The 17896-nt window shown below is 47.9% G+C and overlaps 6 protein-coding genes across 6 annotated transcripts; 2 read left to right on the plus strand and 4 right to left on the minus strand.

The window, feature by feature from the left end:
• Positions 1 to 5513: 5513 nt before the first annotated feature.
• BU24DRAFT_426389 (SecY protein) lies at positions 5514 to 7452 on the minus strand. Its single transcript, XM_033528957.1, has 3 exons — positions 7344 to 7452; positions 6226 to 7249; positions 5514 to 6175 (listed from the first exon to the last, which is right to left on the minus strand). Exons 1-3 carry the CDS (start codon positions 7351 to 7353, stop codon positions 5779 to 5781), a joined length of 1431 nt encoding a protein of 476 aa, XP_033379641.1. The 5' UTR covers positions 7354 to 7452; the 3' UTR covers positions 5514 to 5778.
• A 1135-nt stretch (positions 7453 to 8587) lies between these two features.
• Positions 8588 to 9578, plus strand: BU24DRAFT_466029 (RTA1-domain-containing protein; the record flags this gene model as incomplete). Its single annotated transcript, XM_033532329.1, has 3 exons — positions 8588 to 8747; positions 8818 to 9060; positions 9112 to 9578. 3 exons carry the CDS (start codon positions 8588 to 8590, stop codon positions 9576 to 9578), a joined length of 870 nt encoding a protein of 289 aa, XP_033379642.1.
• A 556-nt stretch (positions 9579 to 10134) lies between these two features.
• On the minus strand, positions 10135 to 11734 carry BU24DRAFT_354912 (uncharacterized protein; the record flags this gene model as incomplete). Its single annotated transcript, XM_033523829.1, has 3 exons — positions 10135 to 10703; positions 10755 to 11592; positions 11645 to 11734. 3 exons carry the CDS (start codon positions 11732 to 11734, stop codon positions 10135 to 10137), a joined length of 1497 nt encoding a protein of 498 aa, XP_033379643.1.
• A 1980-nt stretch (positions 11735 to 13714) lies between these two features.
• BU24DRAFT_397740 (stearic acid desaturase) lies at positions 13715 to 15408 on the plus strand (the record flags this gene model as incomplete). Its single annotated transcript, XM_033525356.1, has 7 exons — positions 13715 to 13878; positions 13930 to 14088; positions 14144 to 14237; positions 14291 to 14364; positions 14416 to 14770; positions 14828 to 15031; positions 15107 to 15408. The coding sequence occupies exons 1-7, from the start codon at positions 13801 to 13803 to the stop codon at positions 15406 to 15408; spliced, it is 1266 nt and encodes a 421-aa protein (XP_033379644.1). The 5' UTR covers positions 13715 to 13800.
• Positions 15351 to 16269, minus strand: BU24DRAFT_278246 (uncharacterized protein). The gene has a single exon (XM_033522672.1). The coding sequence runs from the start codon at positions 16007 to 16009 to the stop codon at positions 15587 to 15589; it is 423 nt and encodes a 140-aa protein (XP_033379645.1). The 5' UTR covers positions 16010 to 16269; the 3' UTR covers positions 15351 to 15586.
• Positions 16270 to 17042: 773 nt separating this feature from the next.
• BU24DRAFT_466032 (uncharacterized protein) lies at positions 17043 to 17878 on the minus strand (the record flags this gene model as incomplete). Its single annotated transcript, XM_033532330.1, has 2 exons — positions 17043 to 17599; positions 17686 to 17878. The coding sequence occupies 2 exons, from the start codon at positions 17876 to 17878 to the stop codon at positions 17043 to 17045; spliced, it is 750 nt and encodes a 249-aa protein (XP_033379646.1).
• Positions 17879 to 17896: the final 18 nt, after the last annotated feature.

Raw genomic sequence — 17896 nt, forward strand, 5'->3', positions numbered from 1 at the left:
GTGCCCAATGTAGAAGTCGACCAACCCTTTTTACGCGGGTTCTCTAGGCATGTAATCCATCAATAATGCGTGCCACTTATGCATGCTTAATGGACAGCAAATCTTTTCTTTTTGCACTTCTCTATCCGATCCTGGCCTGCAACCGACCGGTACCAATATGCGGTAGAACAAATCTTGCAGTTCAACATACGAGTAAGGGTATCATGTTAACACACACGAACTACCAGCATAGTCAAGTGGAGCATCAAGACCATCCGGGTGGTCTCATCGATATGTCGGTCACACGAGGTACCGGAACGGTGAGGTTCTGTCGTGTTTAGCACTGAACAATACCCTGTTTAGTTGGAGCTCAACCATGATGTTTGCGATATTGAGTGGACAGCACAACATCGAACTCGCAATGCAAATCGTGCAGCTGTCTCGTACTCGTACTGCATAGTACGCAAAGCGCAGTAAGAAGCCGCCTGTCCGTGGGAAGCGGGATGCCACCTGCTCGGGATGCCCAGAGCAGAGCTCTCTCACTTCCTTTTTAGGCTCGCATGGGTCGCAGAGGCGGAACAGTGGCCACGTCGTGAGTTTGCAGCTGATGAAACTTTGATTCTCTCGGTAGGTTGATCTAGCGAACACACCAGGGCGTTTGAGCATCCATGTCTCTCCGCGAGTCTGCAAGGTAGTAGCCTTTCTAAGAAATTTCGACGTCGCCGTAGCACCGATGACCAGACCGATAATGGCGGTCCATTACACATCCTGTCTCAACCTTCAGCCCGATGTCTATCCGTATGCTATAGTACGAGGTATGTATGGACTGCATGTTTGTGATGCGGGCCATCTGCCTGTTACGGGAGTTGACCATCGTAACCCAATATCCAGGTTGCATTTGGTTTTGGCTTACCCCGTACGATGCCCTCGCCGAATCACGCACGGCACGGAAGAATCAGGGCGTTGCTACCTTGGCTACGCTCGGTTAGGGTGTTCGAGGAATATGTCTATCTACCTGGTGCTTGCCGATGCAGATTGAGATTTGCATTGCTGCTAGCATAGCGAGCTCTTTATTACATACTCTCACATGGTTGACTCTTCGCCGAGACCGAACCTTACCCTCCTACATTATGCTTACTTATTACAGTTACACCACCATTATTCAGGCGCCTGCGTGCGTTCGACAACCCTAGTCTCCTCCTCGCTTTCATTATTTGATTGATCCGTTCCCGAAGCAGGATGCGCGCTTCGAATCTGCGGGTTACTCCGTCAGATCTCCTCCTCCCTCCATGCTGAGAATATGGAACGTGCATATTCCTTCTAAAGGACTGGGGCGTACGGTAATCACGAGCTAAACCAACGACAAAAGCACAATGTACCCCGAGAGCACAGCTTTCTGCAGAGAAAGCCTTGACGTGCTTACGAGGCCGTCAGGCCTCCGTTCTTCCGCAAAGGGATCATTACAACCGTTCTCGTATCTTAAGCTAATCGGTCCGTGGCTATCCACATATGTGTTGTAACTTTGTAAGGATGTCTACTCCTGCACGCGCAACACCGCACCTACTAAGCCTTCTCACCCATTCATGACCTTGTTCGGGTGCTCATCTGCCACAGTTCCTCCAAATTCGCCACGCCGTCTCACCAGCATTCACGTCCCAGGCTAAATCACACATGCCTGTGCCTCTAAACTCCTCGCTGATCCACTGCAAAGTTACGGGCCTTCCACTTCCCGTGCGTAACGGCGGCTGGGCTGGGACTGATTGCCCATTTCTGATCGATACTGCAACTGGTCATTTCAACACAGTCCTCCTCAACGACCCTTTAAAACGTGTCGGCCGAGCATTTACCAGTCAATATGGCGAGGGCCCCTGCATCCACCCACCAGCGTTGTATTTTTAGTTCCGTGATCGGAAAAGGAAAAGAAATTTCCTTAGATATGATACGGCCACTTAACAGTTGTGGCTCCGGTGCACTTTCACTGGACAAACGATATAGCGGCTACTCGAGCCAATATGTCTTTGCGTTGTGCCATCATCCATCCGATGTGACTACCTAGGACAGTACAGCTGCCGTTTATTCACCAGCGCAATCAGTCAGAGTAGACGAATCACAGCCACGCTCAGCAATGACGGATCACGCGCCCGAATACCATGGCGCCGCCTGTTCGATTTGGAGAAACATGCCTTCAAATAAGGGTGACATGCAAGGCCTGGCACGCATGAGTTGACTGTAGTGATCAACCTCAACCATTTCCTCATATCGATCTATCTCGGCGTTCCTGGTCAGCAAATGCCAACAAGGAAGGTAGGGTTGGCGCAAGTATGGCGCACTATGGTTGAGTACTCCGTGGAGCTGTACGACCATGGATGAGAGATTTACTTTGGGGATCCCCAATGTGATCATGATCAACTCAGGTCAGAGGGCTCAACATGCAATACCAGAATTCATTAACTGGCACTGGCCAGGCCGTCTGGTTTGACAAACGTCCTAGGCTTGTCGGCAATTTTATCGCAGTCCTTCCATTAACAACAATTTGTAGGCTACCCAACAATATTGACTGTGTCATTGCACGATACTGGACGCATCATTCTACCATTCGGGATGATCAAGTTTTGACAATCTACATTCCAAATTTCAGACAGATGTTCGATGCAGCGATATCCACTTTTCGGGCGTTGTCTCACCTACCACGTTCGACTTGAATGTAGCAGGTCATAATTTCACATCCACTTCTCAGCCCGTCGATAGTTGGGGTCGTAGATTTTCAGCGACACGAGCTGAGGCTTCTTTCCCACCCAGACGTAATCCAAGGAGTAGCGACAACCATCCCAACTGTGATGTCGCTTCAGCTGCCGTGATCCTACATGACAAGACGCTATTAGATCAGCTTATACAGAGTGCTTATACAGAGTCCGTTGGGTGACACAGATCCATCCGCTTCGCCCAACGTGTTTCGGTTTCGATCCAGTCAGATGGAGATTATCTTCTGTTTATGCGCACAATCCATTCTCCGAAAATGTATATCGATGAAACAAGGCATCACCAAGGCATCATCAAGATGTGGGGCATGATGTTATCTCATCAAATCTTCCTTTACACAATTTGAAATTGCATCGATCCTTGAGAGGATACGTCTAGGAAATTCGTTGATAGAGATACACTGTTCCCCGATTTAGCAAGTAGGCGATATTTAGAAGCAGATGCCAGATGTCCATCGACGCCCTGCACCATCTTCTCGGCCATTCGAATGATCGCAGGTTGACACTGTTTGCAGTACCAAATGAAAGAGAAATCACTTGCACAGTCTGTCCTTGCAGCAGTGCTGCGAGGAGTATCATCTCATCCTCCGCCTCTCCCAAACGTTGCCACATATCCAGAGGGAACGATACTGCCTTCGTCGTCGTAGCTTGCTCTCCACCAATTAGTTCTAGATTCCTCTAATCTCGTCAAAATGTCGACGGTCCTCACAATCGTGTACTTCCTTCTCTTCTACTGTGAAAGCATCATGCCGTCACAACGTATAGTCCGGGTTCTACCATCTTTCACCTCTCGTGAACCCCATAATACAGATTTATATTCATCGAACTCATTCCCACTTCCGCCCAGCCTCTCACCCTCTCTTCCTTTATCCACGGGATATCTAAATTGATAATCATCCCACAAGTCCACGATATTTCATTGCTACTTTTCCCTTTCTCGTCCTTTTGTCCTTGTCTAGAACCTGTTCTCGTGGCCCAATGTACACATAGCTACTTATAAGAAACGTACTCACTTGATACATGCATATAGCACCTATACCCCCCTTTCTAATCTATCTAATTACTCTAGACAAAAAATACAACAGATCTTCAAGTGTGCTTTCTCTTTACATCTTTGGTTCGGTGTGCCTTTCTCCCGCACATTTTCGTCTCTTGTGATGGGGAAAGACTGGTATATCTCAACACTGACATCAAATTATTTTCATTCAAGCAAAGGGGAGGAAGAAGGAAATTCAGACACCCTACTAATATCTCACATATCGAGTAGTACTACTAGTTCCACTCTCAATCCTCATACATGTACCTCTTATACATATGTATAAAAACAGTAATCTTAAGAAAGACTGAACATTAAAAATTCTCTCTTCTCGCCTAATGTATAGGTAATCCAGAGATAGTTTATCAAGATAGATAGAAAAGGGTAAGAACTTACGATACTGCTGTGTGCGCTGTGCCCTTTTGTTCCCACCTGTAACTGTTATTACTGTGTTTATAACATTTGTTGTCATTCCATGGTTGACTTCGGTAGCTGTTTGGTTGATGTCGTGTAGAGGGACGTGACCTAATTATATCATGTGCGTGATACACGAAGGTATCGACAGAAGCTGAAACTTCGATGCATCGTAGTTCGGTGGAACACTGACCTCCACCCCGACGCATCGTTGGATCTGTCGTTTTGCTTCGTGGGAAACTGGGACGTTGGGACGACGGAGTCGTAGAGGGGACGGTGGGAGTGATTCTCTGTGTAGGCTATTCCGCCGTGGGGATCTGAAGGTACTCTGTCTGTCCTGAGCTGTAACGATCAAGGCCTATCCCGGCGAGTAGTGTTCATGGATGGATGAACTCTGACGATGGAGCTTCAGGTCGTCGTAGAGAGCACAGCAGAGTTGATAAGCAGGTTTGTCACTTTCCGAGCTTTTCACACTTGAATCTCATGTCTTTCTTTGTCGGGCAGCGTGGCTGGTGGGTAGCATCAATATCTGAGTGTGTATCTTTGGGGATTAGATACTCTCGGGGAGAGTAGTGAGAACTCGTAAATGATATAGCAATCCTGCGTACAATTCACGATGGCTAGATAGGTTAGCAGGTAATGCATACACCCAAGACTACGTGTATGTTGTATAACGTATCTCTATACTTCGATATCACAGTCTTGCATAGGTACGATGTTTCGTCCCAAGACAATTTGAACAAGACAGTGCCAACGTCCGCCACACATTCTGTAACCACAAGTAAGTATGAGTGACTTCCTGCACTGCTGCCATACCCCTTTCCACTATCCTTATGTTGCATCGACAGTATCCTTGATGGAACGTGGACAGCGGGCGTACATAGAGAAGTATGAAAGCGGTGCGTGAAGCGGTCGATCTTTAAGAACGGGGACTGATGATTCCAGGACTTGCGTTATGTGGGAGAGAGAGACGGAAGAAGATAATGACTGGAGGACATAGCAGTTCGATATGTGCGGTAGACCCGAAGCCTGTTACTCCAAAAAAATCGTGTCTTTGGGGCTATAGTGTGCGTGTGGTAGTCGTAGTCATTCGGAATGCTAGGAGAGTATGTGTGGTTGTGATATAGCCAGCTGTTCCTGTCTTGATGCTCGTCAAAGGTGTAATTTTCAAGTGTACTTGACAGGTTGTTGAGGGTTCTTGCAAATGATTATTTGGACCCATTGCTTGCAGAGGCCATTGTGTACTTGTGAACAAAGATGTGCCTGATGTGTTACGAGTTTAGTTTTCCCCTGCATCACACGAGCAGTTGCACAGATAAAGAATTGTCAAGTAAGACTGCTTTTTATTTATTTTGTTCAACAGCGAAAACCCATAGTATACAAAAACGATGCTTTGGTGGGACCCCTACTTCCGCATCCTACACACGTCCCGCGGCCTTTGCGTGGAAATACTTTTTATTGCATACTGCCCTCCCCCATAACAGATGTCTCCAAGTATGAGAGAAGACGAATGATGCCAGACAAAATTACTACCAGGCCCTCATTATCTTCTTGATTTCATTTTCATGAGAAAGAAAAAGGGTTCGAAGTCTAACCCATGACCATGCCCTTGAGGCCGGACATGTCGCCCTCCTTGGCGGCAATCTCGAAGTAACCGTAGATGATGGTGACGGCGAGGAGGATACCAGTTCCGCTGCCGAGGGCGCCGAGGAGATCGCTACCAACAGACAAAGCACCAATGCAAGCACCACCGAAAGCGGCGGCGGTGGGGATGACACGCTTGAGTTCCTTGTACATAGACTCCTCACGGTGACCAGCCATAACGAGACCCTGCTCCTTGAGCTGCTTGGCAACGTCACGGGGGGAAGAGCCAGAGACCTCGATCCAGGTCTTGGAGAAGACGGCGCAGGCAACAAGCATGTAGACGATGAAGACGGCAGTCTTGAGGGGGTCGGCGAGAGCCTCGGTGATGCTCAAAGGAGGAGACCTGGGCAGGTTAGTAATCGTCAAGTAAACAATAAGGCGGTGTCCACGTACATGTAGTAGGCGATACCGGAGACAGCAGAGAGCTGGGCAGATCCCTCACGGGGCTCCCAGACACCGATAAGGCGGACGAGGAGGTTGTCAGAAAAGCGAGAGTAGAGCATCTGGCTGATCAAGAAGACGTTGGAGGAAAGAGCGGACTGCAGCATGATGGGCATGTTGGAGGTGTAGAAGAGGCGGACGGGGTAAGAGCCGCGGACACCACGCTGGCGGGCAGACTTGACGGGGATCTCGACACGGAAACCCTGGAGGTAGATGACGGCACCGAAGACGACGAGAGTGGCCAACAAGTTCATGACGTTGGGGAGGTTCTGGCGGTAGAAAGCCTCACGGAGCGCAACGGTCTTGTCGGGCCAGGTGAAAAGGAGGTGGACAAGAGCAATGATGGCACCCTCGAACTCAGGTCCACGGCCAGTGTTAATGGTAGTGGGGGAGAAAGCCTTCCAGACAATTGACTCGCAAATGTTGGTGGCGATGAAGAGAGAGATACCAGAGCCGAGACCATAGCCCTTCTGGAGGAGCTCGTCAAGGAGAATGACGATCAAACCGGCAATCATGAGCTGGAGGACGAGGAGAACGCAGATACCGGCACCCAAGTCAGAGGGCTGGCCGTAGAGACCGGAGAGAACGTAGACGACGGCCTGGCCGAAGGACAGGAGGATAGCAAGGAGCTTCTGCGCGGTCTGGTAGAGCTCGCGATCGGACTTGAGGTCCAAGTTGACATCGATCAAATGGGTTCCAGCAAGAAGCTGGAAGACCATGCCGGAGGAGATAATTGGCGTAATACCCAATTCCATCAGTGTACCTCTGTTACTGGCCATCATCATACGCAGCCAGTATAGCGGATCTGAGGAGTCCGAGGACACGATTCCGTAAAGCGGCATCTGGCTCATCACCAAGAAGACCAGGAGCGTCAAACCCGTCCATACTAGGCGGTTGTTGAAGGGAACCTTGCTTTCGGGAAGCTGAATCTCGGGGACGAGAGGCACGAAAGGCTTGACGAGGTCGAGAAACCGTACTACAAGAAGTTGATGTCAGCTGCTGTCGTGTGGTACTTATTTTGCGAACTTGCACGCGACGCAATTGCGCGCAGGGAGATGAGAATGACTTACAGCCGCTCATGATTGCGGATTATGGACCAGAGAAGAAGACAAAAGAGACGAAGGAATTGGAAGAAGAAGAGTATTTAGAAGCTGGAGATGAGGATGGAGAGGGGGTAAGTTGATGAGCTTCGTGGATACGTGGTTGAATTGAAAGTGCGACTACCCTAATGGGGATTGGCGCGCCAAGCTATCCCTGAACTGCGGGCTTTCTGCCCCCGACGAGCTTCTTCTCTGGACACATCTACCTCTATTTCTCTATGTTGACCAATCGCAGTTTCATTGTAATGATTTAGATGCCTAATCGTATGAGTCTTTCGTTTTCTTCAATGAATATGACTCTGTTGATTTGCCTTGGTTGACTCAACACATCATCCAAGACTGCGGTTTAGTATTCGGCCCACTGTAGAAGGCCTAGCAGAGCCTCGAAACGGCGCGGAGATGAGATGCCATTCCTATCCTTCGTTAGGTGGATACTATTCTGTTATGACCTTTCTGCACGTCCGAAAATGAGGATCATTAGAGAAAGACGAATCCCCCAAATCACCAAAGACAAGCTTCGTTATCCGCATCCCTCGTGGGAGAAAATCAATCTTGCTAGGGGGTATCAGTAGTTTCGAGGAAAGTAGTATATTTTGATAGGGACTGGAAGATGTCGGTCATCAACAGATTCGAAAGTGACTAACACTGACAACCATCCATTGCGACAACACTTTGGCGCTGGTGTCAGAGTCCATGAATGCGAGATCATCACCATGCGCGTTTTGAGAGGATCCGAATTATTTGCTCAATATGGTAGCCGACGTCATGTCCTTGATTTACTGTGTAAGGCAATCGTCCAAAAAGCATTTCCCCAGATCTTAGAGACCACGCTGTCTTAGCTGGATCGAAGGCTTTCGCATTCCAAAACCCTGAAAGGCGGGTTTTGATTCGTCGATGGGACGAATGCGAAGGTCTTGGCTACACTATTCCCTAGAAGCTCTAAGGCCTGAGCAATGCGAACTCCCAGAATGGAGTCTTAGACGAGTGCGAGCGAGTGCGAAACATCAACATCAGAACCTGACGTTTACAGATAATGCACAGCACTATTTCCAACCTCTTCATTATGTATATAAAAACCTTTGGGCTCGGACTTTGTTGTCCCAGTTCATACCAATTCAAACCACTGTTATATTCAGACTTCTTCATTGCAACTGTAACTCCATCAAGAATACTCCCAGCACGCGCAGAACTATACACCTTTTGATACTTTGACAATGGCGAAAACATTCGACTTCGAGATGTACCGCTACACCCCCTCCCTCACGGGGGCAATAGTAGGCATCATTGTTTTCAGCATCCTTGCTGGCCTTCAATTCTGGCAATGGCTACGGTGCAGAAAGACAATCGTCATCTGGCTATTCGTTGGAGCAATCTGTAAATTGCCTTCCCTTTCTTTGAATTCGAATTCTCCTACTTTTCATGTACTAACTTTTGAATGTTCCAGGCGAAATCGCTGGCTATGGTGCACGAATCGGTTCACACTACGACACCAAAGGCTGGGCCCCATTCATCATCCAGGGAGTTCTCCTCTTAGTCGGCCCATTGTTCTTCGCAGCCACTATCTACATGTTCCTTGCCCGCACCATCCGTGTAGCTGGTGGTGAGGAGGTCTCCATCGTCAAGCCAAAATGGTGCACTCGAATCTTTGTTGGAGCAGATATAAGCACTCTCGTCGTCCAGGGTTTGGGTAAGTTCTCTCACAATCCCTTATCGACACCACAGGCTAACGGTTCAACAGGTGCTAGCATCATGGGAACCATGAAGTTGGCTCTCGCCATTGCGGGCGAGAAGATCGTGATCGCCGGTCTCGCTCTCCAGGTCGCGACGTTCGTCTTCTTCGTCATCACTTCTGCCGACTTCCATATCCGCATGAACAGGAAGAGCCGACAGATGAATGCCGTCGATGGCTCTGATGACTGGCGAAAGATGCTGCGCATTTTGTATATTACCAGCTCCCTCATCCTGTTCCGATGTATCTTTCGTCTCATCGAATACGCTATGGGAAATGCCTCGTATCTCATGTCGCATGAGTGGACTCTGTATACTTTCGACACAGTACCTATGGCGTTGGTACTTGTGCTTATGCTGGTATTGAATCCAGCAAAGTATGTTCCCCAGGATATTACGAAACAAAGGAGTCCGAGTAGCTCGGACGAGGAGCAATTGGGCACTGTACGGGACCAGTACCTTGGAGAGCGAAAGTAAAGTGGCGGCGTTGGGAACGATCAAAGGAACAAGTCAACTTAGTTCACTCCTCCGATATTCTGAAGCGAATACCCCATTTCTCTTTGTATACGGGATTTAAAGACGGCGTAGCTATTGTGTTCCATAGAGTGGTTTTTCCGTGTAGCTCGATTTTCTTTTGTTATCCTAAAATATCAACCACAAGCCATGTATAAACACCGAGGTAATAAAGTTATCTGAACTTACTAAGTACTTCACAATCATGATCGCTAAAGATGGAAAGTGTCCACTGGCCAGACAAAGTGATATAAGATGAGAGGACAACGTGCGATGTAGTTGATGCCGCATATCCTGATTGTGTTGCTATTGTAAATGTAATGCACAGATCATACGCTGGGGCCACGAGCCTAATATGGGGAGGGCGAGAATTGTATGGTGAGAAATCCGCACCCAGTGCAATGGATATCAAGTAAATTATGTTTATTGGACGCATTATTTCCATAAAGCTATTTCATGCAGCTTTGTCTGAGAATTCAGATTCCGAAATGGCTGAATTTGATATTGAATCTCCTATTACCTATCCTCCAAGGTCTGCAAATTCATCGACCTCCCAAACACTACTGATCCCATGCTTCCAATCCACCCCATTCCAATCCTCAAATATCCCTCGAGCAGCTGCCTCTTTCCCTCTGACTGCTTCTAACCTAACCATCCGATACGCCCCCTCTATAGCATCCATGAGTATCTTATTGTTGCTCCGCATGATGAGATTGCTAATACTCTGTAGCGCCCTTGGTATCACGTCCTTGAACCACCAACCGGTAGGTAAGAGTTTGAAGAATGCCAGCCACCAGCCTACGACCACTAGGGTTCTCGGCTCCCTGTCACTGACAAGAACTAGGAATTCCTTCGTAAGAAAGGTGGGGAAAGCAGATACTCGGACATATAGATCCGTGCTGAGATGGTAATGGTATATGGTCAGGAACATGGGTGACAAGGCGTGGAGTGCGCGGAGCAGAGTGCCTCGATGCAGATCTAGAGGTCCAGTATCTGGTGGTGTGGTAATGGAGTCTAGGAGAGCTGTGAGAGCTGGGGGTAAGAACACAGAGTTAGAGTGTGGTCGGGATGATGTGTCAGCAGACGACTCTCGTGAATATCTTGTCCTGAAAGCGAGGTTCGGAATGTCCATTGTTGAACTGGACGGTGTTTCGTACAATGTGGGATGATTGGGCGAGCTTGGTGAGTCTCCTCTGGATGAAGGGTGTGGATCCTGCATGTGCTTGCACTCTGTCGACAGGGTATCAGGTGGCGGGGGTAAGATACATAGTTCTCGTTTGAATAGAGGGAAAACATTGAGGTGTTCGAATCCAAAAGACCATTTCAATCCTGCAATTAATCTGATGCCCTGCGTAATGTGCATCATGCTTGAGACCCAAGCTAGCATTTCCGCGTCGGTACATGGCAATGTGGGAGGAGGAACCATTACTTGAATGTACATAGATGCCAGTAGAACGGTCTCATAGTTGTCGTTCGTAATGTTTTGGAGGGATTTGTTGTAGGCTGAGAATGCCTTTTGGCGATAGACGTCGGCCAAGTGACGCTTCCTTGGAGATGGCACCAGGCTGTTTGAATGGCTCGCCGAGATGCTCAAGATTGTATATAGAAGATGTGGATTGGATAGTGCAGCTTGAGGTGCCCATGTCTTCGTAAGGTACTCCACTATCGGCTCTTCTTTACGAACGGTCACAGTGGTCCAGGTGGTAGCCTGGTATTGATTCAACAGCTCTATTTCGTGACTTGCAAGCGTCCCAATCGCCGTCTGGGCAGCAGGCAGGAGGTTTAGGGATGATTCTGATCCCAAATAATTGAAATCCTCTATATCTATCTCTTCTATATCTTGCGATACTGGGTCATATGCTTCTACTGGCACTTCGCTGGTGTCTGAAGGGGACCTCTGACTGTTCGGGCTGCGCTGGTATATGCATTCGAAATCCCGCTGCGCACAATATGCGCAAGAAGGTAGGGCTTCATCGCACTAATACTGCTATGAGTAATCATGCTATTGGTCGATCAAAGGCGATGAATACCTTGACCTTCTTCCTCTTACAGGTCGTACAGCCTCCACGTGACTTCTTGTGAGGTCGCTTGCTAATGAATCCGGCTGTCCGTCGCGCCATGAGGACCGACCTGCGCTTTCGCGACACGTTAATGCAGAGATCGATAATAATCAAATGTTGTTTGTGATGATAATCTGAGGTGTAATAGAAGATGGTGTCGGCGGCCGTTTGAGGCTGAGTGGAAGGATGCCCTATCGGCAGATACGACCTTAGGCAGCACGTTAAGCATAGATTGCGTCATGACATCTTGCAGCCTTGGATGCTCCACGTGGTTCTCTCTTCGTGGGACATGAAAATAAAGAGAATCATCAAGAAAAATAAAATAGGATCCTGAGTAGGATTTCCAGAATTTGTTAAGATTCTGATGATGAAAGGGGCAATCGTTGCGAGTAGACAGACATGCACTAAGACTTTATCCACTTATCGGCCGTAAATGCTGATCTGTGGACCAACTGTTGCAACTCTAAAACATCTTATGTATTTCTCGCAAAGCAGCAGACCTGAAAGTGCCTTTGGTAGCTTGAGGTTAATTCGGCGAGGTATCGCCATTGATCGATATGACGATTTTCTCGTTTTATTATGGTCGATGGTCTCAAGAAAGAATCCAGTGTTTGAAGTTTCAAAACTCTCTCTCTTAAAGTATATGCCAATAACCAGCAATTATGTCTGACCAATGATTCAACCAACAAATATATGGCAGCAAGCTCGTCATACATATGTCTTCTATTCAAGTTCGGTCTTGACCCCTTTGACATTGACAATGTTGAACTGCGTTGTAAACCTTACTGCGTCCTTAATGCTTCGAAGATGATTCGACGCCGTGGCCCTCGTCTTTTGTGGAAACATCTCCCTCGTTTGATGATGTCTAGCTTGTCAATTAGTTGATATACTTAGTACCAGCCAATGTAGTGGTGACCCGGTTGAATTAAAGTGGTGCCCTAGAGTCGTGTTATTAGTACCTAATGGCAAGAACAAGGTCATGTAGAAATGCGTTGCTACACGATTGCACCAACACAATGAGATGCAGTCCCTGAGATTTAACACTTCTACACCAGATGCATTGAATCTTCGGCGCAAGTGAAATTTCCAGGTGTGTCGGATCTGATCGTAAATATTGGTTTTGATATTTGTTTTCTTAATTTTGACTGAAATGATATGTTTCGGGCCAGTTCTGATTCCGAGTATTCGCGATTGGCCTGGAGAGTCTATAAAATGCTGTTTGTTATCTCTTTCGTAATGTATTTCTATACATCCGTGGTCGAAATTGGGCAATGGGAGCTGCCGGCAGCGTATTAGTAGAGTTGAAATATGTCCTTTGGTTGATTAATAGATATTCATGATCCTGGATTCGTTCGCAGACTCTGGAACATACGGATTATATTCATCAAAGGTATCCACCGTCCTGGACTTGGATGTCGTTCTCCGCAACACTGTAACTGGATGGCGGTTCCATATTAAGTTAACATTTTCTAGTCCATTCTCACTCCGGGACTTCCAGGTGAATTCGCCACCATCCCGGACTAAAGGTTTTCTTTTCAATGATGTGAGAGTTGATGGAGACGAAGGCCGCGAAATCATTATTATGTTGAAGCCAAATCGGTATGTCAGGACAATGGCCAGCCTCGTTTATCACATATCGGAAGGATTGAAAATATCCACACACCGCCGTTATGTTCCCATTATTGTCATGGCAAATTGTCTCGCCGTAGTGGTTCGATTGTAGACAGATATCGTTTGATCAAAATTCCGACCTCATGATTGGAGCGGCTACTACGTCTACGTGAACGCTTGACCACATTGGGTTAGGGTTGCGAAGGAAGTATCCCTTTCCACCCCTCGTGTTTTCCCAACGATGCCATCCAACAAAATGAGAATATGTGATTGAGGGCGTAGTGGAGTTAATTCGTAGTTTGATATCCCATATGGTAATCGTCGCGAAGTTCTAGCTTATGGTGGCGGGACCATAGTCGTCAGCAACTTTCATTATGCTTACTTTGATCCTTTATAACCTGTTAGATGCCCATCTAATTGTGCCATTATTGTCCTCACACTCCAGGTCTTTCGAGAGAATTATCAGGAATCATTCGTTTGATACATCCTGATCACTACGATCTTTGACCAACACAATGGCACCAAAGACTGGCCATATCAGCGAGCAGCCAATTACCCTACGCAATTGGGCCCAACATATCAATTGGCTTAATGTGAGAACTTCGGATACCATAGCTGCATACTGTACTGATTCTAGTGTATAGGTCACTTTCGTCGTTTTTCTTCCTTTGATCGGCTGCGTATCTGCACCTTATGTCGAGCTCAAATTCCCAACCTTGATCTGGGCACTCGTATACTACTTTTTCACCGGACTCAGTATCACGGCCGGTTATCATAGACTTTGGGCACACAAGACATACTCTGTACGTATTGAATCATGAGATTATGTTCGAATACTTTACTGACCAAATTTCACAGGCCAGATTGCCTCTTCAGATATTCCTAGCCCTCTTCGGCGGTGGTGCTATCCAAGGCTCCATCCGAAAGTGGTCCAGAGAACATCGATCCCACCGTAAGCTCACCGTTGTCACTCCGCGAGGACATAGCTAAGTCAGAATGAATCAGATCGATACACAGACACGGATAAGGACCCCTACTCAGTCAAGAAGGGAATTGCCTACTCGCACATGGGTTGGATGGTAAGCATCATTATTGCATTGTGAGCATCAAAACGCTAACAGTGATGATAGGTCTTGAAACAAGACCCGAAGCGAATTGGTCATAGTGACATTTCCGATCTTTCGGAAGACGCTCTCGTCAGATGGCAACACAAGCACTACTTCGCTGTCCTTCTCACTATGGGCTTGATACTTCCTACCCTAGTTGCTGGCCTTTGGGGAGACTTCGCAGGCGGCTTAATATATGCAGGCATTCTTCGAATCTTTGCCGTGCAGCAAGCGACCTTCTGTATCAATTCCCTGGCCCATTGGCTCGGCGACCAACCTTTCGACGACCGCGACTCGCCACGAGACAACTGGATCACAGCTTTGGTCACACTCGGTGAAGGATACCACAACTTCCACCATCAGTTCCCTGTCGATTACCGTACGTACACTGCTGTTTAATATAAGTTCACTGTTCAACAAGCTAACCCGGACATAGGAAACGCAATTGAATGGCATCAGTGGGATCCTACCAAATGGTGCATCTACCTTTGGAGCAAAGTCGGACTTGCCTACAACCTGAAGCAGTTCCGAGCCAACGAGATCGAGAAGGGTCGTCTGCAACAACAGCAAAAGAAGGTGGACCAAATGAGAGCGAAGCTCGACTGGGGTATCCCACTCAGTCAACTCCCTGTCCTCGAGTGTAAGTCAAATCCATATAATCATACATAGTTACCATCCTCTATGGACCAATATGACTGCTAATACTAGCATCTAGGGGATGATTTCACCGACCGATGCGCCAAAGGAGAAGCTCTCATCGCCGTCGGAGGCGTCATCCACGACCTCGCATCCTTCATCGACGAGCACCCCGGTGGAAAACGTCTCATCAAAGGAGCCATTGGAAGGGACGTCACAGCGGAGTTCAATGGAGGCGTCTACAACCACTCCAACGCTGCACATAACTTGCTCTCCACCACACGCATTGGCGTCCTTCGTGGCGGCTGCGAGGTCGAAATTTGGAAGCGAAACTATGACTCTCGCAAACTTGGAGAGAGGCCTATGATGTTTGATATGTAAATGATGTTTTTCTTCGTTAAAAGTTTCATTGTTCTCGTAATGGCATATGTAATGTACTATATAGATCCACAAAAGTTGGGAATGACATGACAAAACTCACTTCACAGTCCTCCATCAGCGCATATACCTTCACGATAGTGCTGAACCAAAGTATATACGACTTTGACATAATTCCTTCTCACATGACAACACAATCCGATCCACCGATACCCCCATCTCCCCCGCCTCCTCCGCTTCCTGCTCCGCCCCCCAATCCTCCCCCAGATCCTCCCCCAGATCCTCCTCCCACAACTCCACCACCACCAAGACTATAACTATTACCACCACCACCGCCACCACCACTTGTCACCCCATTATAAACCTCATACCCCATACCCGCCCCCGCCAATCCCCCCTCTACCGCATCCATCTTGGAATACTTCCCCTGCCCTTTCCCCTTCCCGCGCCGTGACCCCTTCCGACTGCACTTTCCAAGACACCCGTGATACCAAAAGGCGAGAAGCAATATGAGGAATATGGCAACACCAAAGCAGGCTGCGATGATGATGGTCTGGCGCGGCGTCGCTGGCTCTTTTGAGCGGGGGTAAAGAAGTTGTGGCATTGGATCTGCAGGACAGCCTTTTGTGGGTTTTGTGGGGTAAGGTCTGATGTTGGAAGGTTGGAGGATTGAGGTTTTGGATGAAGGTGGTGGTATTTATGATGGTATTTCAAGGTTTGTTGGATTATGAGCCCATTCCCGAGTTGTGATTATTATCGTGGATTCTATTACTTGTAGATGGAAGTAGGAAGTGGGTAGCAGAACAATAACGGGATATAAAGACATGAACACATGGGGCATCCTTGATTTTATCTAGATTTCATGGGCTTCTCTCGATCTATTGTCTAGATCTATTGAATTTAATGGCGTTTTTGTGCACTGCTCCTGTTTGGGGAATCTTAGCCGTGAGCTGAATGTGGTGGCTTGGTGTGTGTGCTCAGCCCTGGGATTAGCTTCGTGTTTGGCGATGACTGATGGAACAGACAGTGATTAATATGAGAATTGGGTACCAGAACATGAGTTTAAAAGTATACAGGTAGGCTAATATAATCCTATAGTAGGGAATGCTAGCAGCTAACAGAAACAGACGTAGGAGGCAGAGCGCAGCATGAAAGGAGTCGGGTAATATACAGCCTGCACTTTAGTTCAATTGTTTTGCATTATCTCTCAACGCCCGACGAGTCACTCAAAATCAGCTAATTAAAATGGAAACCCCGTAAATCGTAAATGCTAACAATGATTCTACATACAGGGGTATATTCTGCCCTCTGAACCGTCCATGTATGCCCAGCGCCTGCCCGTGCCATGCCCTCGCTTTCAGGAAAAAGAAAATGCAGCGCTAAGAAATCGACAGTGAAAGGCAAACAATGACGGGTATCTTGAAGGAAAAAAGTAATGGGAGAGAAGCTTCATGAATCGAAAAGGGGAAACAAGACCCTCGTCCTCCATAGCACCCCGTGATGGGCAGATTGCATCCTTGGAAACACCTTGAATCTTGTTGGAGAAAATGGGCGTAGCAGGGCTACAAAAAGCTCGAAGGCCTCAGTCGTAACATAATGATGCATCAAGTCGTAGCTGGTTTCGAGAGTAGATGTCCTTAGCTCTTCTGTTGCAGGGCTGTGGGGCCAGGTGTTGGTGCTGCCAACAGGGCTTTGACGCGATCGATTCGGGAGACCGCTTTCTCCAGCCTCTCCAGCCTTGCCATCTTGTCCTTGTCCTTCTTTTCGAGTTGTTCAACTCGAGCTTCCAGTTTTGCTCTCGCCTTCCTCTCCGTAGCGACCATCTCGTTGGCCTGTGAGAACAGTTGGACGCTCAGCTCTTCAATTTCTGAATCAACCTTCTTCGCCCTCTCTTCTGCCTTCGCGCGTAGCGATCGTTCTTTCTCCAGTTGCTCGAGAAGTTCTGTATCTGCCATAGGCGGAGGCGGTGTCGTGGGAGGCTGCAGTTGACTTTGTGCTGGAGAGCCTCGACGGCCGATAAGGAAGGAAAATCGCGATTGCTTCGCTGTCGTGGAATTGGCTGTGGAAGGTCGGATATCGTCGTTTGAGGAAGCCCGATCGGCGGTAAGAGAATCGGAGGTGTTTGAGCGTAGAAGGCCCTGTTGTGCAGATCGCATATTTCGAAGCTGGTCTTCATAGTCCGCACATTTGTCCACTGCCAAAGTTGTCAGTCAAAAATGCCTTTCTTTATGATTTGTTCATATGTGCCCTCGCCACGGACAAGTCCAGGCGCTTACATACCTGCTGCGGTGGCCTTCTCTTTTAGCATTTCGATCTGTGCCTCAAGATCTCGTATCCTTCTCTGCGCATCCTCCACTCCTTGCTCTAGTGATACTTGTGTCCCGCATTTTGGACAGTTATGGACCTTCGCGAGGTGCTTCGAGTGGTCTAAGGCCGGTGGGGTAGGCAGCGGTTGGGTCAAAGCAGCGGCCATGGCCACGGTGTTCGCCGG

Source organism: Aaosphaeria arxii (genome assembly GCF_010015735.1).
Source record: "Aaosphaeria arxii CBS 175.79 unplaced genomic scaffold BU24scaffold_9, whole genome shotgun sequence".
In the NCBI taxonomy this organism is placed as follows: Eukaryota; Fungi; Ascomycota; class Dothideomycetes; order Pleosporales; genus Aaosphaeria; species Aaosphaeria arxii.